At 42.9% G+C, this 26238-nt stretch overlaps 1 protein-coding gene across 1 annotated transcript in view; it reads right to left on the bottom strand.

Annotated features, from left to right (window-relative positions):
• Positions 1 to 12248, bottom strand: part of LOC139453949 (beta-alanyl-dopamine/carcinine hydrolase-like) — a 28435-nt gene extending 16187 nt beyond the window's left edge. Inside the window, exons 1-3 of the mRNA XM_071235392.1 lie at positions 12160 to 12248; positions 2701 to 2813; positions 995 to 1090 (exon numbers count right to left, since the gene is read on the bottom strand). Coding sequence (XP_071091493.1) covers positions 995 to 1090; positions 2701 to 2811 — 207 coding nt within the window. The 5' untranslated portion in view covers positions 2812 to 2813; positions 12160 to 12248. The remainder of the gene's footprint in view (positions 1 to 994; positions 1091 to 2700; positions 2814 to 12159) is intronic.
• Between the last annotated feature and the right edge of the window lie 13990 nt (positions 12249 to 26238).

Genomic DNA, 26238 nt, shown 5'->3' with positions numbered 1-26238 from the left:
AAACACACCTGCATACAGTGTAAAGTGCAAGTGTCAGGAAACACAGTAATAGATTTGTCTGAGATCATTATGTAGCCAGTATGACGTACAACAGAAACACTACCCACAAAGTATTCCAGTGCATATGTTTTCTTTAATCATCAAGTAATGATAATCACGTAGCTTATCTGCACATATGAAAACAATCTACAAATATAATATCATTCATTAGGGGGAGTAGCTATAGAATTCTATAGTACTAGCTTCACTGCAGTGGCATGGACTTCCATCCTTAAACACCCAAGCTTTAATCAGAGCTTTTACTCCGACATGAAACTTCTCTGCATGAAGATCTTAGGACACATATTAAGTTGTGTCAGGAGAACTAGAATCAAACTTGGATCACCTAATCCAAACGAAGGATGTGTGTTCTTGAACCAATCATATGTCAGCTTTCTAATACAATTCGGCTTTATTTCTTTAGCTCCTCGATGAATGAAACCCAACTACTCAAACACAAAGCTACTCTCTTTGAGTACAGACTAAGTTAATAAACAACATGAATATGGCCTTATTCATTTACATTCAGAACTTGCCTGTTTTCGAGATAGAGAAATCAGATATTAGTACTGAGAATTTTGAAGCCTTGATGCTGATTTACTCCAAGAATATTCACCTGACACGATGACAATGGAGGTGTCCGCAGACCACAGGGAGGTAGCATATCAGAGTAAAACATCAGATTTTAATGAGCTTTCTTTACACCATGAAACTTTGTCATAGATTGTAACTTGAAAGGGGCCCACAGAGATGCAACTCTCAATATTAGTGTGATATAAAGCTGCCTCTTCTCCATGGGTACCGACGTAGTTGAAGCGTGGAGGACCCATTGGTAATCAAGGGCTAAGATGCTGCCTGGTACTTGTACTTTCAGTCAGTGGGCTAACAAGGTAACTTCAGTGCATTGGACTTGCATGAAAAAACAACAAGAAATAACATCCATTTTTTCACTCACTGTTTTTCCTGCATCTGTTTGTAAGAATTGTGTCACCTTAGCCAGGGATGAACTCTGATTATAGAACTCCTGAATCATGCCTCTGAATGTCCTGCCCTGGAATACAACAATAGCATTCCTAAATCATGCCTTGGAATGTCCTGCCCTGGAATACAACAGTAGCATTCCTAAATCATGCCTTGGAATGTCCTGCCCTGGAATACAACAGTAGCATTCCTGAATCATGCCTTGGAATGTCCTGCCCTGGAATACAACAATAGCATTCCTGAATCGTATCTCTGAATGTCCTGCCCTGGAATACAACAATAGCATTCCTGAATCATGCCTTGGAATGTCCTGCCCTGGAATACAACAGTAGCATTCCTGAATCGTGTCTCTGAATGTCCTGCCCTGGAATACAACAATAGCATTCCTGAATCATGCCTTGGAATGTCCTGCCCTGGAATACAACAGTAGCATTCCTGAATCGTGTCTCTGAATGTCCTGCCCTGGAATACAACAATAGCATTCCTAAATCATGCCTTGGAATGTCCTGCCCTGGAATACAACAATAGCATTCCTAAATCGTGCCTCTGAATGTCCTGCCTTGGAATACAACAATAGCATTCCTAAATCGTGTCTCGGAATGTCCTGCCCTGGAATACAACAGTATTCCTATAAATTGTGTCTCGGACTGTCCTGCCCTGGAATACAACAGCATTCCTATGAATTGTGTCTCGGAATGTCCTGCCCTGGAATACAACAGCATTCCTATAAATTGTGTCTCGGAATGTCCTGCCCTGGAATACAACAGCATTCCTGAATCGTGCCTCGACAGAAATATTCTGTTTATGTATCACTTGTGTACTACTGGTGATGTATTATAAAGTTGCTTAACATCTCAGCCTATTACGGTACCAGGACAATAAACCCAGAGATTTCTTTTGTCATATGAAGCCAGACCACATATTTTCACGTTTTGTTTATTTTTAGGAATTATTGTGACATCAACTTGACAACACTGTCCTGTGTACATTCTGCCCCCTCCCCTCCCCCATTCTGCCGATAGACGAAGACTGTTAAAACAAAATGAAAGTCGTCGTGTCAGAAGTATACAAACTTACCATGTCCAGGCCTATCTGGTAGTTGGTGCCGATTGTGTGGAGTTCTGGGAAACTGACACCAACTTACCATGTCCAGGCCTATCTGGTAGTTGGTGCCGATTGTGTGGAGTTCTGGGAAACTGACACCAACTTACCATGTCCAGGCCTATCTGGTAGTTAGCGCCGATTGTGTGGAGTTCTGGGAAACTGACACCATCTTACCATGTCCAGGCCTATCTGGTAGTTAGCGCCGATTGTGTGGAGTTCTGGGAAACTGACACCAACTTATCATGTCCAGGCCTATCTGGTAGTTGGTGCCGATTGTGTGGAGTTCTGGGAAACTGACACCAACTTACCATGTCCAGGCCTATCTGGTAGTTGGTGCCGATTGTGTGGAGTTCTGGGAAACTGACACCAACTTACCATGTCCAGGCCTATCTGGTAGTTAGCGCCGATTGTGTGGAGTTCTGGGAAACTGACACCAACTTACCATGTCCAGGCCTATCTGGTAGTTAGCGCCGATTGTGTGGAGTTCTGGGAAACTGACACCAACTTATCATGTCCAGGCCTATCTGGTAGTTGGTGCCGATTGTGTGGAGTTCTGGGAAACTGACACCAACTTACCATGTCCAGGCCTATCTGGTAGTTGGTGCCGATTGTGTGGAGTTCTGGGAAACTGACACCGGAGATGAGTGGACCCCATGCCGTGGCAACGAGGAACATGAATGTCTTCATGGCTGAAAGTACAGGGGACAGATAGACGACACACAACATAAGGCAACAGTTCCCCACTTGCCTCACTTGAAAAGACCTCACTGAAATGACTTACCTACGAACACTCGTCACCATTTGCTTGTATGCTGCTGTGCCTGTCCAGGTGACACAGAATACCACAGTTAATGATGGCTCGTTGTTGGGACTTCTTACACCCTGTGTACTTTGTTTATTCATGGCCTGATACTGACAACAGCTGAAACGTCATCTGTACCCTTGAAACTTGAAATACTGAGAAGAAACAGGTGTATTGACCTTCAAATATACCTCAGGTGTATGGACCTTCAAATAAAACTAAGATGTAAGGACCTTCAAAAAAACCTCAGATGTAAGGCCCTTCAAATAAACCTCAGGTGTATGGACCTTCAAATATACCTCAGGTATAAGGACCTTTAAATAAACCTCAAGTGTATGACCTTCAAATATACCTCAGGTGTATGGACCTTCAAATATACCTCAGGTGTATGGACCTTCAAATAAACCTCAGGTGTATGGACCTTCAAATAAACCTCAAGTGTATTGACCTTCAAATATACCTCAAGTGTATGGACCTTCAAATATACCTCAGGTGTATGGACCTTCAAATATACCTCAAGTGTATGGCCCTTCAAATAAACCTCAGGTGTACTGACCTTCAAATATACCTTAGGTGTATGGACCTTCAAATATACCTTAGGTGTACTGACCTTCAAATATACCTTAGGTGTATGGACCTTCAAATATACCTCAGGTGTACTGACCTTTAAATATACCTCAGGTGTACTGACCTTCAAATAAACCTCAGGTGTATGACCTTCAAATAAACCTCAGATGTATGGACCTTCAAAAATACCTCAGGTGTATGGACCTTCAAATATACAGGTGTAAGGACCTTACCTAAAGCTTAGAGGCCAATATTCAGACTCCCAAGTCTGCAGCAAGAGTCAGTAATAATTTCCAAATTGTAACTAAATATTTCCCAATTCAGGTTGTACTAGATGTAACTGATGTTAAGGTGTTGTTGAGAGTGACTCATATTATACTGTTTGTATTCACAACCTTGGGAATCATGTTTTTCCCTTGCATACATTCATCTCTCTATGCAATTTGATCCCCCACAGCTGGTGATGACATGTATTAATTAGTAGCATTAATGGTCTGTGGGCTGTCTATCAGTGTGTGTGTATGTGAGTGAGTGTGTGTGTGTGTGTGTGTGTGTGAGAGAGAGAGTGTGTGTGAGTGTGTGTGTGTGAGTGTTTCTGTGTCTGTGTGTGAGAGTGTGTGTGTGTGTTTCTGTGTGTGTGTCTGTTTCTGTGTGTGTGTGAGAGTGTGTGTGTCTGTTTCTGAGTGTGTGTGTGTGTGTCTGTTTCTGTGTGTGTGTGTGTGTGTGAGTGCGTGCGAGTGTGCGTGCGTGCGTGTGTGTGCCTGTGTGCGTGCGTGTGTGCGTGTGTGCGTGCGTGTGTGTTCGCATGTACATGACCATACATTGACTCCCCAGTTAAATTTACTGAACAAGGTTCCAGCCCCAGCAAACACAATGACATTCCATTAACGTTGGCCCAGTGTCACACTTAACTCTAGTTAACACTTAACACAAACTGACAGTAACATTTGACCCACATGTACTCTGCCTGCAATTATCTGCCCAGATGTTGATTATTCAAAATCTGAGTCTTTGTCTCGCGTGATATTACATTCTTAGCTGCTATTCAGTCAGCACTTGATGTTGTACACCTAGATACATTGTTTTACATAAGGTTAACGGTGTAAAGGGGACAGGTTGACAGAGACTGGTGTCTTGCACTTGTATCAAAGTAGAGGCATTATTAAAGTTATAAATAACATCAGTTTGTTATATGTTCGTTCATTAGAAATGTTGGTCCTCTGTTAACTGCACAAACAGATTCAATAAAGTGAGCATTATATTTAAACAAACTATGAGCTTCACTGGACTTCTCTCACTACTGTGGCAATGTCCCCCAGCTCTGTACAGACAAACTATGTGCTTCACTGGACTTCTCTCACTAGTGTGGCAATGTCCCCCAGCTCTCTACAGACAAACTATGTGCTTCACTGGACTTCTCTCACTAGTGTGGCAATGTCCCCCAGCTCTGTACAGACAAACTATGTGCTTCACTGGACTTCTCTCACTACTGTGGCAATGTCCCCCAGCTCTGTACAGACAAACTATGTGCTTCACTGGACTTCTCTCACTACTGTGGCAATGTCCCCCAGCTCTGTACAGACAAACTCTGTGCTTCACTGGACTTCTCTCACTACTGTGGCAATGTCCCCCGGCTCTGTACAGACAAACTATGTGCTTCACTGGACTTCTCTCACTACTGTGGCAATGTCCCCCAGCTCTGTACAGACAAACTATGTGCTTCACTGGACTTCTCTCACTACTGTGGCAATGTCCCCCGGCTCTGTACAGACAAACTATGTGCTTCACTGGACTTCTCTCACTACTGTGGCAATGTCCCCCAGCTCTGTACAGACAAACTATGTGCTTCACTGGACTTCTCTCACTAGTGTGGCAATGTCCCCCAGCTCTGTACAGACAAACTATGTGCTTCACTGGACTTCTCTCACTACTATGGCAATGTCCCCCAGCTCTGTACAGACAAACTATGTGCTTCACTGGACTTCTCTCACTACTGTGGCAATGTCCCCCGGCTCTGTACAGACAAACTATGTGCTTCACTGGACTTCTCTCACTACTGTGGCAATGTCCCCCAGCTCTGTACAGACAAACTATGTGCTTCACTGGACTTCTCTCACTACTGTGGCAATGTCCCCCGGCTCTGTACAGACAAACTATGTGCTTCACTGGACTTCTCTCACTACTATGGCAATGTCCCCCAGCTCTGTACAGACAAACTATGTGCTTCACTGGACTTCTCTCACTACTGTGGCAATGTCCCCCGGCTCTGTACAGACAAACTATGTGCTTCACTGGACTTCTCTCACTACTGTGGCAATGTCCCCCGGCTCTGTACAGACAAACTATGTGCTTCACTGGACTTCTCTCACTACTGTGGCAATGTCCCCCGGCTCTGTACAGACAAACTATGTGCTTCACTGGACTTCTCTCACTAGTGTGGCAATGTCCCCCAGCTCTGTACAGACAAACTATGTGCTTCACTGGACTTCTCTCACTACTATGGCAATGTCCCCCAGCTCTGTACAGACAAACTATGTGCTTCACTGGACTTCTCTCACTACTGTGGCAATGTCCCCCGGCTCTGTACAGACAAACTATGTGCTTCACTGGACTTCTCTCACTACTGTGGCAATGTCCCCCGGCTCTGTACAGACAAACTATGTGCTTCACTGGACTTCTCTCACTAGTGTGGCAATGTCCCCCAGCTCTGTACAGACAAACTATGTGCTTCACTGGACTTCTCTCACTAGTGTGGCAATGTCCCCCAGCTCTGTACAGACAAACTATGTGCTTCACTGGACTTCTCTCACTACTGTGGCAATGTCCCCCAGCTCTGTACAGACAAACTCTGTGCTTCACTGGACTTCTCTCACTACTGTGGCAATGTCCCCCAGCTCTCTACAGACAAACTATGTGCTTCACTGGACTTCTCTCACTACTGTGGCAATGTCCCCCAGCTCTGTACAGACAAACTATGTGCTTCACTGGACTTCTCTCACTACTGTGGCAATGTCCCCCCGCTCTGTACAGACAAACTATGTGCTTCACTGGACTTCTCTCACTACTGTGGCAATGTCCCCCAGCTCTGTACAGACAAACTATGTGCTTCACTGGACTTCTCTCACTAGTGTGGCAATGTCCCCCAGCTCTGTACAGACAAACTATGTGCTTCACTGGACTTCTCTCACTACTGTGGCAATGTCCCCCTGCTCTGTACAGACAAACTATGTGCTTCACTGAACTTCTCTCACTAGTGTGGCAATGTCCCCCAGCTCTGTACAGACAAACTATGTGCTTCACTGGACTTCTCTCACTACTGTGGCAATGTCCCCCCGCTCTGTACAGACAAACTATGTGCTTCACTGGACTTCTCTCACTACTGTGGCAATGTCCCCCAGCTCTGTACAGACAAACTATGTGCTTCACTGGACTTCTCTCACTACTGTGGCAATGTCCCCCAGCTCTGTACAGACAAACTATGTGCTTCACTGAACTTCTCTCACTACTGTGGCAATGTCCCCCCCGCTCTGTACAGACAAACTATGTGCTTCACTGGACTTCTCTCACTAGTGTGGCAATGTCCCCCAGCTCTGTACAGACAAACTTCCCTGACTGTAACTAAATTAAGTCAAGTTTTTATTCTCCATCTATATGTTGACTTACATGTTTCGTTATATTTGCAAGTTAATATATTATGTAAATTAGAACACAAATGTGTACATGATATTTATGTGCAGATCACATATCTGTTTTCACACTTCGTCCTTGGGAGTCTAGCTTCTGCATGTTCCCAGTCTGTCCTGGCAGTGTGATGGTTGCCTAAGTTTAACTAAACTACAACATATCTGTGTACTATAGCTACAAGTCACTTGATAATTGTACTGTATGGTACATCAGCCAACAAGTAAAGGAATTTGATAACAGTTGTGTATGGTTCCGCTAACTTGCGCCATTCTGGTTATTGCAGGATGTTATCTAGATACTAGGGCTGGGAGGGGTACTGGTAACACTGGTACTCGGGTCGGATGGATACTGAGTAGGACCCCGGTACTAGGGCTAGGACGGGTACCGGTAACTCAGGTACTTGGGTCAGGTGGGTAATGAGTAGGACCCGGTTACTAGGGCTGGGACGGGTACTGGTAACTTGGGTACTCGGGTTGGAAGGGTACTGAGTAGGACTCGGGTACTAGGGTCAGGTGGGTACTGAGTAAGACTCAGGTACTAGGGTCAGGTGGGTACTGAGTAGGACTCGGGTACTAGGGTCAGGTGGGTACTGAGTAGGACTCGGGTACTAGGGTCAGGTGGGTACTGAGTAAGACCCGGGTACTAGGGTCAGGTGGGTACTGAGTAAGACCCGGGTACTAGGGTTGGGTGGGTACTGAGTAGGACTCGGGTACTAGGGTCAGGTGGGTACTGAGTAGGACTCGGGTACTAGGGTCAGGTGGGTACTGAGTAAGACCCGGGTACTAGGGTCAGGTGGGTACTGAGTAGGACTCGGGTACTCGGGTTGGAAGGGTACTGAGTAAGACCCGGGTACTAGGGTCAGGTGGGTACTGAGTAGGACTCGGGTACTAGGGTCAGCTGGGTACTGAGTAGGACTCGGGTACTAGGGTCAGCTGGGTACTGAGTAGGACTCGGGTACTAGGGTCAGGTGGGTACTGAGTAAGACCCGGGTACTAGGGTCAGGTGGGTACTGAGTAAGACCCGGGTACTAGGGTCAGGTGGGTACTGAGTAGGACTCGGGTACTAGGGTCAGCTGGGTACTGAGTAGGACTCGGGTACTCGGGTCAGGTGGGTACTGAGTAGGACTCGGGTACTAGGGTCAGGTGGGTACTGAGTAAGACCCGGGTACTAGGGTCAGGTGGGTACTGAGTAGGACTCGGGTACTAGGGTCAGGTGGGTACTGAGTAAGACCCGGGTACTAGGGTCAGGTGGGTACTGAGTAAGACCCGGGTACTAGGGTCAGGTGGGTACTGAGTAGGACTCGGGTACTAGGGTCAGCTGGGTACTGAGTAGGACTCGGGTACTAGGGTCAGGTGGGTACTGAGTAGGACCCGGATACTAGGGTCAGGTGGGTACTGAGTAGGACTCGGGTACTCGGGTTGGAAGGGTACTGAGTAGGACTCGGGTACTAGGGTCAGGTGGGTACTGAGTAAGACCCGGGTACTAGGGTCAGGTGGGTACTGAGTAGGACTCGGGTACTAGGGTCAGGTGGGTACTGAGTAAGACCCGGGTACTAGGGTCAGGTGGGTACTGAGTAGGACTCGGGTACTCGGGTTGGAAGGGTACTGAGTAAGACCCGGGTACTAGGGTCAGGTGGGTACTGAGTAGGACTCGGGTACTAGGGTCAGCTGGGTACTGAGTAGGACTCGGGTACTAGGGTCAGCTGGGTACTGAGTAAGACCCGGGTACTAGGGTCAGGTGGGTACTGAGTAAGACCCGGGTACTAGGGTCAGCTGGGTACTGAGTAGGACTCGGGTACTAGGGTCAGCTGGGTACTGAGTAGGACTCGGGTACTAGGGTCAGGTGGGTACTGAGTAGGACTCGTGTACTAGGGTCAGGTGGGTACTGAGTAAGACCCGGGTACTAGGGTCAGGTGGGTACTGAGTAGGACTCAGGTACTAGGGTCAGGTGGGTACTGAGTAGGACTCGGGTACTAGGGTCAGGTGGGTACTGAGTAAGACCCGGGTACTAGGGTCAGGTGGGTACTGAGCAGGACTCAGGTACTAGGGCTGGGATGGGTACTGGTAAATCGGGTACTAGGGTCAGGTGGGTACTGAGTAGGACTCGGGTACTAGGGTCAGGTGGGTACTGAGTAGGACTCAGGTACTAGGGTGGGATGGGTACTGAGTAAGACCCATGTACTAGGGCTGGGATGGGTACCGGTAACTCAGGTACTCGGGTTGGAAGGGTACTGAGTAGGACTCGGGTACTAGGGTCAGGTGGGTACTGAGTAGGACTCAGGTACTAGGGTCGGATGGGTTCTGAGTAGGACCCTGGTAATAGGGCTGGGATGGGTACCGGTAACTCGGGTACTCGGGTTGGAAGGGTACTGAGTAGGACTCGGGTACTAGGGTCAGGTGGGTACTGAGTAGGACTTGGGTACTAGGGTTGGGTGGGTACTGAGTAGGACCCATGTACTAGGGCTGGGATGGGTACCGGTAACTCGGGTACTCGGGTTGGAAGGGTACTGAGTAGGACTCGGGTACTAGGGTCGGATGGGTACTGAGTAGGACCCATGTACTAGGGCTGGGATGGGTACCGGTAACTCGGGTACTCGGGTTGGAAGGGTACTGAGTAGGACTCGGGTACTAGGGTCAGGTGGGTACTGAGTAGGACTCGGGTACTAGGGTCAGGTGGGTACTGAGTAGGACTCAGGTACTAGGGTCGGATGGGTTCTGAGTAGGACCCTGGTAATAGGGCTGGGATGGGTACCGGTAACTCGGGTACTCGGGTTGGAAGGGTACTGAGTAGGACTCGGGTACTCGGGTTGGAAGGGTACTGAGTAGGACTCGGGTACTAGGGTCAGGTGGGTACTGAGTAGGACCCGGGTACTAGGGTCGGGTGGGTACTGAGTAGGACTCAGGTACTAGGGTCAGGTGGGTACTGAGTAGGACTCGGGTACTCGGGTCGGGTGGGTACTGAGTAGGACTCGGGTACTAGGGTCAGGTGGGTACTGAGTAGGACTCGGGTACTAGGGTCAGGTGGGTACTGAGTAGGACTCGGGTACTAGGGTCAGGTGGGTACTGAGTAGGACTCGGGTACTAGGGTCAGCTGGGTACTGAGTAGGACTCGGGTACTAGGGTCAGGTGGGTACTGAGTAGGACTCAGGTACTAGGGTCAGGTGGGTACTGAGTAGGACCCGGGTACTCGGGTCGGGTGGGTACTGAGTAGGACCCGGGTATCCACAGGAGTACCCGGACCCGTGGCTAGCCACATGATATATTGTTTCATGACAAAAAATCACTATAACTACATGGTTACACAAGTCACTGATGTTCGCATTTCTTTATGACTATGAACACATTCCTTCTGACTTATATATGTTTAAATAAAGATATAACTTCAGACAACTTCAGTGTACATGCATGACCAGATCGTTTTATATATGTATCTGACTACATTTTGCTCAAACTATTCCCAATCAGACATTTTGTACCTATCTCGTGAGACTTACAGCATGTACCTGAGTAGGGTCGGGTAATAGGGGTGTGGGTACCTGGGTAGTAAATTTGGACTCGTCCCAGCCCTACTAGATACACTCACGAGTTCGGCCCCAAGTCTGCAGCAAATGACAGGACAACTTCCAACTTTGGAATTAAAGACTGACCCGGTTCATGAGGTTATAGTTAGAACTAGTGCTATAGTTAGAACTAGTGCTATAGTTAGAACTAGTGCTATAGGTAGAACTAGTGTTATAGTTAGAACTAGTGCTATAGGTAGAACTAGTGCTATAGGTAGAACTAGTGCTATAGTTAGAACTGGTGCTATAGTTAGAACTAGTGCTATAGTAAGAACTAGTGCTATAGTTAGAACTAGTGCTATAGGTTGAACTAGTGCTATAGTTAAACCTTGTGCAGGGGACATGTATTTCAGTGAATTTATTTTGCGGACGAGTTTCCACGTGAATGACTTGACTTTAACAATTAAATCTTACAGGGATGAATAAGGAAAAACAGACTTGTTTTTTACCTCAATAGGAAGCGCTTCTTATGTGATGTGTGAGCTGGGCTTGTGTTTGGTCCTGTTCTAAATACAGGCCACTAAGACAGTGGGCTATCTTATCATGAGATAGGACAAAAACATCTGTCTTGATGAATAGACTCTCCTACTCTCTCTCTCTCATACAACTCTCTCTCTCTTTTTCACTCTTCCTCTCTCATACAACCAACTTCTCTCTTTCTTTTCCTCTTTTTCACTCTCATACAACCAACTTCTCTTTCATACAACTTCTCTCTTTCTCTTCCTCTCTCTTTCACTCTCTTATACAACTAACTTCTCTCTCTCATACAACTTCTCTCTTCTTCTCTCTCATACAACCAACTTCTCTCTCATACAACCAACTTCTCTCTCTCATACAACCAACTTCTCTCTTATACAACCAACTTCTCTCTCTTTTTCACTCTTCCTCTCTCATACAACCAACTTCTCTCTTTCTTTTCCTCTCTTTTTCACTCTCTCATACAACCAACTTCTCTTTCATACAACTTCTCTCTTTCCCTTCCTCTCTCTCTTTCACTCTCTCTCTCATACAACCAACTTCTCTTTCTCTCATACAACTTCTCTCTTTCTCTTCCTCTTTCACTCTCTCTCTCATACAACCAACTTCTCTCTCATACAACCAACTTCTCTCTCATACAACCAACTTCTCTCTCTTCCTCTCTCTCTCCCCATACAACCTACTTCATACAACTAATGACAGCCTACTCCTCCCACTCACGGTCACATGTGGAAGTTGTATTAATTGTTGATTACACGACAAGAGGGCAGAAGCTTAACCTGTGTGTCCATAAGAAATAACCAGCGTAACTATAATCTATATATATCGGTACAGCAATGCTACATCTATATTTGGATTGGTGTACCGTGATGACCTGACGATTCGCTGAAACGACAGTTGCAAATTGCTACTTCTTCTGTCAATTGATGGTAACATTAATACTTACCATCTGCTAAAGTACGACTATTTCAGCGACGTAGCATCATACTACATAACCTATAGCAAAAGATCACTTATCGCCCTCGTCGCCTTTCCTCAGGTGACTGAAGGACTCCGCACATCACTTTCAACCTAGTTCATACGAAAAGCGACGCCTATGCACGATGCATTGAGTCGTTGTTGTAATCAACTGCATGGGCGATGGTATTAATTCCTCGTATAACGATCGAGCCATGTTCAGACACAACCGTGTGTGTACATCCATATGACCTTGACGCCAGTTTGAAACTCGAGAGCGTATATATTTGAAACAACTTGTATGTAGGCAGTTGAAGTGAGCGAGTGGCCCACCCGGCCATGCTGTCGTCAGACACTAATGACATTCAGCAGGATTGTTTAGCGAAATCAGAGACGATAAAGTGGATTGTACGGTATCGAGCGAAATTAAAATTAGCATGTTTGAGACACATTGTTGTAGGGGGGCACTGTACAGTACTGACTCGATTGTTTACAGACCGCCGTCATATAGCTGAGTGCGGCGTAAAACAAGAAACCAACCAACTTATTTGAATTAACACTGCACACATAGGGGACAGATCAAGAAGGCGGGAATGGGTGAGTTAGGTTCAAGCCGCTTTGACATTTAGATACTAACTGGCAACAGCTCCAGGGAAATGGAGTCCCCATGCAGTGAATGGATGGCGAGGGACTTCCAACATTCACCAATCTCATTAAAATCAGATCTCAGTTCTCGCTACCGGTAAACAAAGCGGTAGCGAGAACTGAGATCTGATTTTAATGAGATTGAACATTTACTCACGAGGGACAGTTGAACCGTAATTCCGAGTTTCAAGTAGGTTATTCTACATATTACTCATTGAGTTAGTGAGTATGGTTTTACGCCGCTTTTAGCAATATTCCAGCACTATCAAGGCGGGGGACACCAGAAATAGGCTCCACACATTGTACCAATGTCGGGAATCGAACCCGGGTTTTCGGCGTGACGAGCTAACGCTTTAACCACTAGGCTACCCGACCGTCCCTATTACTCATTGACATGTGAGGAGAGAAAATGAAGATATACCTTATACAAACCCGGAAACAAGGCACCATCTCTTATGTCAACCCCTCAGAGAAACTTCACTAAAGCCAGAATCTTGTTCTGGTGACGTAATATAATAAATTTGTTTCGTCAAAAAGAATGGAAGACGCCACATTGTATTTTCTCAACAGTGATGCACTGAGACGTCATATTGCTTCAACTGACCAATCACAATTGAGAATGCATATAAATGCCAATATCGGAAAGTTCTTACACACGGTCGTTTTAGCCTTATGGATAAAGACGCAGTATTTATTTGCCGCGTCATGAAGACAATAGAGGAACAATGGAATCATAGCGTGAACGCCTCCATTGATAATGGAATCATAGCGTGAACGCCTCCATTGACAATGGAATCATAGCGTGAACGCCTCCATTAACAATGGAATCATAGCGTGAACGCCTCCATTGACAATGAGGTTTTCAATTTGGAACAATGGAACAATGAACGTGTCACCTATGGAATGCAATTAGTGAACAATGGATAATAGACACGTCGCCTGAGGTATTCAATACCATAACCATGGAACAATAGACGTTCATAAGCGTGACGGACACTTGACCTTAACCTTGTACTTAATAACCTGACATTGACCTTGACTGCTCGAACAAACATCCTTACAATTCTAACTATGTATGACAGACTAGAAGTTTCATGACTTAGAAAATCCGTATGACAAAAAAAATATTATTCAGCTTCAAAATATTAGAAGGTTGTATTATTTCACGTGAAAAACTACTCGTTTAACCAATACCAAGAATAATTTTCAAGAGAAAAAATAGAGTGAAATAACGCAGTTTCAAGAAATTTTATACCAAATCATTTCACATGTAAAAATATTTGGATGAAAAAATCGTGTTTCATGTTTATTTCATTGGCAAAATATAGTCGTATATATATATATATATGTGTGTGTGTGTGTGTGTGTGTGTGTGTGTGTGTGTGTGTGTGCCGATTTGTCGCGATAAACCAAGCAGAACGATGGTATACGTTATCTCCTCGTTTGTATTGACATATTATCAAGATATGTTTGGGTTGTTGTGGAAGGATACTGTTTTGGAAGGTTTTAAAAACATTTTGGTGTTTCTTTGTAGTCGGTAGATTTCATTGTCTCTCGCCAACACGTGCCTCAGAGAGAGTCTGTCGACCCAATTGCACTTGTCATAAGTCACGTATCCAGAGTCATTAGCAGACAATGAAATCATGAATAATGTACAATAAAAGCTTTCATCCTATGACATTATTTATGTTAGAACTTAGTCATATCATTAAACACATTTAATGTTTATTCATTTAAGATAATTATATGAGTTTTAATATATAACACGATAAAATATATAGAATATAGTAAAAAATACAATAATCAGTAAAGATTTTTAGACAACAAGTTGTATTATCAAATCATTTAAAAAATGATTCTCAATTGAAACCTTAAATTATTCTTCTATCATATTTTTTCATTCTTCAAGTTTTGTTATCCCCGCCAAAAAATATTCAAAAACGAATTTACAAATATTACTATGCAAATGAATGTTTAACATTTGAACTCGCAATTATTTATTTGTTATATCTAATCATGACAAATATACTAAAATATTTGCTCTCTTAACAACATATGAAATCGGTTGTATATGTAAAATCACATACCCTTTTAAACTGTTAGTGAATCAATCATCGAACCAGCTTCTCGAAACGTTCATCTCTTACTCTATGTAACCTTTCATAAAGTAAAGCGATCAACAAAATGTTCTTCACAATTGGAAAAATTCTATCAGATGAAAAAAAAATGGAAGTACTGCAACTAGTAGAACAGGTCAGTTTATTCACACATCTCGGTGTTCTGTATGCTGAGTGAGTGTGTGTGTGTGTGTGTGTGGTGTATGTGTGTCTGTTTGTGTGGTGTGCGTGTGTGTGCGTGTGTGTATGTATCTCTCTCTCTCTCTGTGTCTCTCTGTGTGTGTGTGTAGGTGATGTGTCTTGTGTAAAAAGGTGCCCTTATACAGTATGGCACGTACCAATCTTTGTTGTAAACGAAGCCTTTAGTGAAACCAAGAGCAACACTACACCCCCCCCCCCCCCCCCCCTCTTGTCTCTGTCATCAACAGAATAAACAGAAGGGTTGCTTCTTGCAAGTTTCATTTCCGTTCAAGTATTGCTGCTGGTCGGACATCACTGCAAGAAAACATGAAAACGAATGGGAAAAAATCAGAGACGTTCAGTGGATATCTTTGAGTTCGTCCACTGGTAAAAAAAAGAAAAGGCACCAAATCCAAATCAATCCAAAAGATGAATGTAAAGACAAAAGCCTCTAGTAGTATAGTGTCAGTAGGCAGGAGCTGGTTTTGGTTGATCCGGTTGATCCAGCCGGATGCGAAGGTGATTGGCTGATCCAAGTCACGTGATCGGATAGGATGACTCATGGATCAACAGCGCGTCACAGGTGAGGGGGAATGAAAGGTGTGTGTTTATAAGACAGAAAAGAATTCGTAAGTAAACAAAAGTAAAGGGTATTCAATAGAGCTATGCGTATGGCGTGCTGCCCTGAATAGAAAAGCAGCCCAGTTTGAATTGAGCGCGCTTGACAACTCACGTTATATATTCAAATAACCCGCGCTCGCTAGAGCGTGCGACCTGGTTTGATGAATACAGGGTGTGTGTTGAAAGTACATCATACCACAATAGAGATGGGTTATGTCAACACGATATACGCCGGGTAATGTAGGGAAAAAAATGTACGTCTAGCTGGAACAAATTCATCTTGTACGGTCTACACGTTGTACACCACGAACGTTAGACAACCTGTAAAGAAAAAAATATAGACAAAATAGATAAGACTTCACAATCAGCAAGCTAGCGGTGTCGTTTAATTACATTTAGCGCGCAAGAACGAGGTCGTGACATCACCCTGCATTGACTATAACGCTGAAGGCAGCCGTATTTCGAATCACCCGCGCTGCGTACTATTGTGAACCATTTGTAAAGAATTATTCAGGTCTGTCCCTGACTTGCATAGTTGATGTTTCAACGCTAGCGTTTCCATTTAACGCGATGACAAATAAGCCCTACGGTTTGAGTTTTAACCGTGTAACATGATGTGCACAGTTTTACTTCAGAACGTGCTATTTTGAAAATAAATAGAAAACTGATAAGTACATGTACCAGTGTGACGGCACGAAGCTAGGTTTGTTGGGAAAGTGATGGAAGCAATCTATAGGACATTTTCATGTTTACAATACTCACCCTTTATTCGAAGAGAGAACAGAGTTTATCATGGAAAATTGTTTGACGAGGAAAATGTTTTATTGGAAATATATGTCGAAGTAGGTTTATTCATAGCTAACGTATAGCAGAGAGACTAAGCGACCGACCGCCCATAACAATGTCAACATACCCCGGCCTTACAATTAATGTCAACATACCAGCCTCGCCTGAAGCTTCCCATTCATAAATTGTGTGACCAGTGTCCCGTATTTATGATATGTTAGGGAAGATGTGTTGTACATTTGTTATTTTAAAAGGGAGTTATTTCAGAGAGGATATATATGGGTATTCCCCTCATTAAACCTTTCTTTCGTTGGTGTCTATTAAACGTATCCGGTATTTAATACATTTGAATGATGTAGGAAAGTATGTGCGTGTAGATGTTGTACCTATATCCGAACACGAATGTATGACACCTTTCAATAAATCAATAACGGTTCTAACCACTTCACGCAACATGACTATGAGCGTGGTTAGCAGTTCATATTTATAAACACATCGTAAATGACAGATTTCTGATGAATGAACTCGCCCGCACACATGTCTATAGGGTTATGTTCGCCCGAACTGTAAACAGTGACACATTGATAACAGGAAGGGTGTGTGGAATGCACACGTCCTTGTAATGGTAAAATACGCGTTTAAACTCACCATTTAAATGTTGACATTACTGTTTTTTAGATGTATTGGTATCAGTGAGTGAGTGAATTTAGTTTTACGCCACACTCGGCATTATTCCAGCTCTAGGGTGGTGGTCTGTCAATAAACGAGCTTGGGCCAGACAATCCAGTGATCAACAGCATGAGCATCGATCTGTGCAAATAGGAACCGATGGCACGTGTCATCCGAGTCGGCGAGACTGACCAATGGATCCCCGTCAGTCGCCGATAAGCATGGGTTACTGAAGGTCGATTCTATAACCCGGGACCTGCACGGGTGTAGTATGACGAAGACTATATACTAATATGCAAAAACTGAGAAAAAACAAACAATTCATTCGTATCATTTATTGATTCGAGTCAATCGGTTCCATACAAAACCGTTATATACAAATGGACAATAGTATTCACTCTGGAACATTATTTAGTCACTCATATACACATGCTGTTGCTGCTCGAAGGCCCTATTGTTTAAAAAGCCAGTCCATGTTTTGAAACACATTTCGCACTGTTGAATGTTTTAAGGTTGAATGGTTGTCTATAGTCTATGCTTAATCCATTGCTTGTAACGATTTCCGTCCAGGAGGTCCCAGTTTCACAATTCCTCTCACGTAGAGGGAAATTCGGCGTTTCGTATCGTTCAAACGCCTCAGTTTACGAGGTGTTTTCAAAATATGAATCAAACTAGACGCGTGGCGTTGACTCGGCATTCTCTTCTGACTGTTAGACTGATACATTAGTTGATGGGTATTTATGCCTAATCGTTCTGCTCACGATCATCATCCTCCTCCTGGTCATCACCGTCGTTATCCTCTGCAACGCTATCAGATTCAGTCTCACTTTCTATTTCCGGCATATCCATCAAAGGCAGGATCTCTTTCATCTTGGGTTTTAGGAGGAGTTTGATTTTATTTTTGAGAACGGATTGTTCCGTGGAAGGATTCATGTCTCCCAGGTTGTTTAGCATGTTTTGAAACAGAGGTGCCTCTTTAAAGTACGTGGTATATTCCAACGCATAGTTGAGAGTACTACGCACTAGATCCTCCCACCTCAGTTTCAATCTTCTCTCAATCCATTCTTGCGTTCGTCCCTGTCGCTTGTACTGTTTTTTCTGCAGTTTCATCATGAAACGTATCGTACACCTGCTTCCAGATGCGTTGTAAGCCTACATTTTGCCACTCCTCGGCTTCCACATTAGTGAATGTTGACTTCCCAGGTGAAGGTTTGACGGCAAGACCACTGCCTTTCTGGGAAGAGGCTAGGTCGTCAAAGTCACTGTCATCGTCATCACTCTCGAGTCTGGCACGCTTTCTCTTAGGTTGAAGGCTATTGGCCGGACACCAGTGTTTGATATGTCGCTGTAGATCGTGCATGTTATCTATCAGCATCCGAGCACGCCGTGGCCATAGTCAATGATGTCTCACTACTCGTGTCTGAATCGGTTTCAATTGGAGTGAGCTGATGTTGGGGCAATCTCTCTTCTTGTGTCAGAGGACTATCCAGAGATTCTGTTGTAGTCAACTTCTCCCTACGCAGATCAGGTTCAGACTGTGCTGTTGTTCTCCTGTTTTCCTCATTTATGAGGTTAACATGCAGTCGATCCTTATCTTTGGTGGTAGGTTTTAGATCGATGGTGAGTTGTCCATAGGGTGTTTCAGCAACCTTTTCATACATAGCCATAAAGTGATCCATATGTTCGGGGAAAATTCTACGAGCGAAGAGTTTGATTTGCTGTTTATATATGGGGGAATGAAACAGGGTGACATAATGCGCGTTCAAAGCAATGTCTCTCGATTCCTTACCTCTCGGAAACAGATTTTGTATCAAAAGAAAGATCAATACATTCTTGTGATGTGAGGTTTGAGTAAACAGCCGCGAAATACGCTTGTCGTGCTTTGCTTCGGCCAGGAAATCATCCAGGACCAACACGTTCTGTTGACGAGCATCAAAGTAATCCTCGTCCAAGATATCGTAGGGAATTCCTTTTACAAAGGTCAGCTGAGGCAGCTGCTCACCGAGGTCCTGATATAATGGCTGCCATTGAGTATAACACCAAACGATGCGGGTAGGTTGGGGTTGGATCAGGCCATGCCGGAGTACATGAGAGGTAAACACAGACTTTCCACAACCACTGGGTCCCACAACGAGCGCATTTGAGGGAATCAGGAACTTGAATTGTTCTCGAAGATCAGATATACATGGTAAATGAGGCAGCCACGAGTGGACTTGCGATGGCGGCGGCGGCGGCGGCGGTGGATGTGCTTGTAACGGCGGGTTGGCTTGACGCAGCGGCGGCGGTGGGTGGACTTGCGGCGGCGTTAGCGGGTGGGCTTGTAACGGCGGGTTGGCTTGACGCAGCGGCGGCGGCGGCGTTAGCGGGTGGGCTTGTAACGGCGGGTTGGCTTGACGCAGCGGCGGTGGCGGGTGGACTTGCGGCGGCGGCGGCGTTAGCGGGTGAATTTGCGGCGGCGGCGACGGCGGCGTTATTGACAGACCACCGTCCTAGAGCTGGAATAATGCCGAGTGTGGCGTAAAACTAAATTCACTCACTCACTGATACCAATACATCTAAAAAGTAATGTCATCGTTTAAATGGTGAGTTTAAACGCATATTTTACCCTTACAAGGACGAGTGCATTCCACGCACCCTTCCTGTTATCAATGTGTCACTGTTTACAGTTCTGGCGAACATAACCCTATAGACATGTGTGCGGGCGAGTTCATTCATCAGAAATCTGTCATTTACGATGTGTTTATAAATATGAACTGCTAACCACGCTCATAGTCATGTTGCGTGTCGTGGTTAGAACCGTAATTGATCTATTGAAAGGTGTCATACATTCGTGCTCGGATATAGGTACAACATCTACACGCACATACTTTCCTACATCATTCAAATGTATTAAATACCGGATACGTTTAATAGACACCAACGAAAGAAAGGTTTAATGAGGGGAATACCCATATATATATCCTCTCTGAACTAACTCCCTTTTAAAATAACAAATGTACAACACATCTTCCCTAACATATCATAAATACGGGACACTGGTCACACAATTTATGAATGGGAAGCTTCAGGCGAGGCTGGTATGTTAACATTAATTGTACGGCCGGGGTATGTTGACATTGTTATGGGCGATCGGTCGCTTAGTCTCTCTGCTATACATTAGCTCGTGCTTTTGCGCTAAATGTAATTAAACGACACTGCTAGCTTGCTGATTGCGTAGTCTTATCTATTTTGTCTATATTTTTTTCTATACAGGTTGTCTAACGTTCGTGATGTACAACGTGTAGACCGTACAAGATGAATTTGATCCAGCTAGACGTACATTTTTTATTCCTACATTACCCGGCGTATATCGTGTTGACATAACCCGTCTCTATTGTGGTATGATGTACTTTCAACACACACCCTGTATTCATCAAACCAGGTCGCACGCTCTAGCGAGCGCGGGTTATTTGAATATATAACGTGAGTTGTACACTAATTGTAATTTCTACTAACGCCTGAAATAAACGAAACCATTATGACCAATAAACAATTTGAATCGACGAGGCCACGTGAGTTGTCAAGCGCGCTCAATTCAAACTGGGCTGCTTGTCTATTCAGGGCAGCACGCCATACGCATAGCTCTATTGAATACCCTTTACTTTTGTTTACTTACGAATTCTTTTCTGTCTTATAAACACACACCTTTCATTCCCCGCCCTTTCCCGACGCGCTGTTGATCCATGAGTCATCCTATCCGATCACGTGACTTGGATCAGCCAATCACCTTCGCATCCGCCTGGATCAACCGGATCAACCAAAACCAGCTCCTCCCTACTGACACTATACTACTGCCTCTCAATGTCCGCCTGACAATTGCCTATTGAAAAGACTTGATCCGGTATGTAGGTCAGGCGTGAGATTCCAACCATGGTCACGTGACGCCCAGTCAAGAAACTTCTAGTCTGACATAAATTGATTACATGCCTCTGAAAAGCAGCAGTCTGTGACGATATATTTCTATCCCGTAAATGAATTATATATACATAATGAAAAGAGACATTATATTGAAACCTAAAACATACATATGTAGTTTGTTCGGATAATATTTTAAACAAATAATATTTCGCTCTCACAAGGCTGTTACCTACATATCTCTGACGATGGTTCAATAAGTGTACACCGAGTGTGAAAGAAGACATTGATGATTGAAATGTGTTGAGGGAACAAAGTGTTTTCACGGTACAATATACATGAAATACCGTTTACGTACGTGAAACGAACAGGTCGCGTAAGGTCAGGTCAAGGACAGGTTATTAAGTACAAGGTCATGTGTACGTCATGGTAGATATAACTCAGATCGGCTGAGGTCAATGAGGTCAAGGTCAGGTTATTAAGTACAAGGTTAAGGTCAAGTGTCCGTCACGCTTATGAACGTCTATTGTTCCATTGTTATGGTATTGAATACCTCAGGCGACGTGTCTATTATCCATTGTTCACTAATTGCATTCCATAGGTGACACGTTCATTGTTCCATTGTTCCAAATTGAATACCTCATTGTCAATGGAGGCGTTCACGCTATGATTCCATTGTCAATGTAGGCGTTCACGCTATGATTCCATTGTCAATGGAGGTGTTCACGCTATGATTCCATTGTCAATGGAGGCGTTCACGCTACGATTCCATTGTTCCTCTATTGTTCCTCTATTGTTCATCTATTGTCTTCACGACGCGGCAAATAAACATCTACTGACCCCCGCCGCGGTCTAGTGCTGGAGCGCCCTCCCGGAGAGTGGAATGTCCGGGGCTCGATTACCTCATGGTAATACATGAACATTTACCATACTAGGACCATGGGCATCACACGCACTGACAACTGGAACATTTCAATACTGATAACATTGGTTTGCTCATTCGCAGCTACTGTTTCGATCATTTGGAAAAGGTTGCTTAGCAACTGGAACGTGACGTCAAGTGTCAGGGTTTGAAGATGAGGTTAGTCATTGTTGATGACGCCAAAAAACAACAGAAAAAAATAAATTCCATATCTAATAAATAACTAATCTGCAGTTCTCGAAGGTCGTATGACAAATTGGCGTAATCATGTCACAATGATTGCTTTAAAGCCCGAACCAACCACTTCCTCTGTGAGTTATAAAGTACGCATAAATTGAAGCTTGTGGTTTTTCCCTACAGGTTATCCATGCTATAGATTGTTGTGTGATAGTTCTGCTGACAACTCGCAGACCGATAACTGATAGATACATCACGTGACGTGAAATCCGTGCATATATTACACCGCCGGAGACGATAAGAGTACAACGCATTAGGGAACAAGTATTTCAAACATTTAGATACTATTTCTCATATGTCGATTTTCTAACGGAGGTAACTTAGAAATTTCGGAGGCCTCCCAGAGACGGACCGTCCTCGGGTACCAGGTAGACAAACTTCGTCGTCTCCATTCTTGGAGTACTGGTATATACTGTTTTCCCCGCGACGTGTTTCTTCTTGGCTGAAGTTACTATTTATACAGTTTAGTAAAAGTATAATAATAATTTAACACATGCCTCATTTATACAGTTCTTGTAGAAATCAAGTGTCCCCATTGATCTGACAGTTCTGTATACTATATGACTTGCCGGTGATGGCTATGGAGAGATCATAGGTTTCAGCCGCACCAAACGTCCTCATGTGCATTCAGCAGTGACGAAACTCAGGCAGGCATTTCTATTATTTTTTTTATACGCAATTGATATTTTTTACAGAACGCGTGAATTAATCATGTATATTTATGCGATGATATTATTGTTTGTTCGCAATAACGATCAGAGGGACATTGCATGATATCAATATAAACGTGTTAACTGACTACAGGTGCTATTTCCACCGCATTTGGATTTAATGCAATGTGCCAGAAAGCAACCAGGGCAATCAGAGATTATTCATTATTTCCTGAACAAAGAACAATTGTGATTAACCCCAATACGTCAAAGTTATTCTGTAGACATAAGTTCATGATAAACAAAATACAAAAAAGACAAAATTCACATCAGTTAACACTCCCATCCCCAGCCCCCACTACACCACACCCACAAGAACGTCAACACCTCCAACAAGAGTTACAACACCTCTAACAAACACCCCCACCCCCATTCTTGACTTGAGTTGGACTCCTTATTTAATTCATTATCCACGCTCATGGAGACAGACTTATCTGTTGTATAAACACAGGCGGGCGGTTCAATGATAATTCTATCCATTTTAGTTTTAATATAAGGGAAACGCTATTTTTCAGGGCATTATCATTGGCAGAAGCCCGATGTCTTCCATTAACTGCCCGACGGAGGATGGCAGTTGAAGAGACCGAGAGCTTTTGCAAATGATAATGCCCTGAAAAATAGCGTTACCGTTATTATAGCTAAAATTGATACAATTTGTTATCAAATAAAAATAAACAATAATATCGGTTTTGAAACATTTAGTGCAATCAACATGAATGTCACTGACCCACTTTTACAAATATTTCTCCCATAACAGGGCTTGATCTTCAATCGCCAGCAGTGGTTTATTCGCAGTGGTTTATTTTTTTCACCTAATCTGATTGGCTGCCTGAGAGTGGAGAGATGTGTCATCGTGTTTTGATTGGCTGGCTAAAAATAATTGACGGCACTATTTTCGGATCGGGGATACCCGAGGTCGTCTAGTACAGGAAATCCCCAGCAGGCAAAACATTACCGTAGTGACAATGTTTCCATTGCCGAAAGTTGATGACCGAAGGAAAGTTTGTGGGGGAAGAAGGGGTATGATATATGGAGATATATCAGAGAATTTCGGCTTCCCAATGTACCAGATTCAGTTGCAGAATGAGAAGACGGTAATCGAAGCGAGATACCGCATCGATATTACGGGACCAGGGGAGCAACTCCAGTACATTCTTTACTGGGCGTTTTCAAGGCTAATAACAAAGCTCATGAAACAGTTAATTAATTCATGTAAAAATACGGATGAAATAGTGAAACAAACCATATTGTTTGGTATTTTTAAAAAACAACAACTGTCAACCACATAAGAAATGTCACGTTCCAACAAAGTTTTGATCTAGAGCCGACCGATCAAAAACATATTTCATAGATCTATTAAATTAATCGAGACTTAAATTTCATATTTTAAGAAAATAAACACTCAGATAATTTGGATCTAGAGCAATACTCAGTTTTAATGCAGGAAACGATCAATCTTTGCTGGACGGACCGTACATCTCACGACCAAGATGTTTTGCAACCACAGCAGTTGTTTCCCCTTTCAACAGGTGGAGTTTACCAAGATCAATATAATTAATGTATTTTGGCCTATAATTATTTGGTTTTTTTTAAACATTAAGACTTCAATTATTTAAACATACCATCTCAGGACAATTAAGAAACTCATTATGAAAAAACAACATTACCCCGTTAAAACTTGAATATATTAAGTCATACCTAAATCTAAATAAACTCCAGAAAGTAATATATGTATTTATATTTTTTCTTAACTATTTTGATTTATTATAGGGAGCAGACAAAATGATGAAGATAAAGATGGTGGGCACCAATCAACCTTTTATAGTTTTTTTTTTCAAAAGCAATATTCTTTTTTTTCAACAATGATGTACATTTATGCATCTTAAAATATATTGTGTATTTTAGATAGGATGATATAATCTCAAAATTAATTTCTTATTATAAGTTTTAGGTAGAAACTCAATATCACAGTCAATTATTTTCAGAATTTACAGACAATACAGAGTATTGAGGTTTGTCTCAAGTATATTCTTTAAACCAAAGATTTATTATTTACCATGATTACTGAAAAAACCCACTTCTTTAGAAATGCATTAGGAATGTCTAATTTTAATTTAAATACTTTTTGCCCCCAAAAAATCACATATGAACAGGTCACTCAAATACATATTTATTATTAAGTCTTGTTTTCATGAAGATAAAAAGAATGTTTAAGAACATGTTAATTCTAAACTACCTTATCAGTAAGTCTTAATTCTAATCTGATAAAATAACAAAAGAATAAAGTTTGGAGGTAACTGTTGCAGTAAAATTACAATGTAAAATTACAAGGGTATTAAAATGCAAATATTTGTGGAACTACTGAAATGATAATTTATTGTTTACATACTATCCTATGTATTTATGTTTCACACACAAAAAATTATTGTGCTTGTCAAATTCACATTGTGTCTTGTCATTCACAAATATGGGGAAATTAGATGACTTATTTAGTAACATTTGGTGTCATGATGTTAAATATTATGTTCAAAAGAAAAACTGTCAACTGAAAAGGGTTTTTCTTTATATCATAAAAACACATGGGCTCACAATGTTCAGGAACAAAAAAAATTGTTAAAAAGATGACATGAAATATTCATCATTTTACACATTAAATTATTCACTGTAAAACTAGTTTTAAATAGGTAAATTCGTCCAAACAATTTACAATCCATTGAAGGATTTGAGAAGACGTAATCAGCTGATCAGTTGCATGAGTTGGTAATATTATAAAATCTTGCCTGATCAATCCTGCTGACAGTTCCTTTGGGCACTTGTTTTTCGTTAACAATAGTTCACAATATATAAGACAATCTTTAATTTCCTCTTAATTGGGTTTATAACATTTGTTTCTAGCGAACAAATAAACGAATAACGTATTTACATACACTAAAAAGGTGGGCCTATTTAGTGTTGCGCATTGAAAATGATAGTCACGGCGAGACGAATGCAAATAAAGTTATGGGCCGAGAAATCCAAAACCATTAACAAATATCAAATCACATTACTAATTCTCAAAACGTTACCCCCATCAGCTTTTAATAGTTAACAAAAAACATAACACGAATGCTAACAAGTGGCTTGCCTGTCACGGAAACTTCGTGTGAGTTGTCTTCGCTAGAACCTTTTTACCTGTTACAGTTGTCTTACTGAGCATATTCGAAAACGAGGCTGGGGGGAATCCCGAGTGGTTACTAAACACGGGAAATCTTCAACTACGAGCTCGACTTTTTATGGCATATTGTTAT

Source organism: Haliotis cracherodii, unplaced genomic scaffold (genome assembly GCF_022045235.1).
Source record: "Haliotis cracherodii isolate W230 unplaced genomic scaffold, xgHalCrac1.p SCAF_10, whole genome shotgun sequence".
NCBI lineage: Eukaryota > Metazoa > Mollusca > Gastropoda > Lepetellida > Haliotidae > Haliotis > Haliotis cracherodii.
Note: the sequence above shows the minus strand (reverse complement) of the source record. Positions and strands in the feature narration are given on the sequence as shown.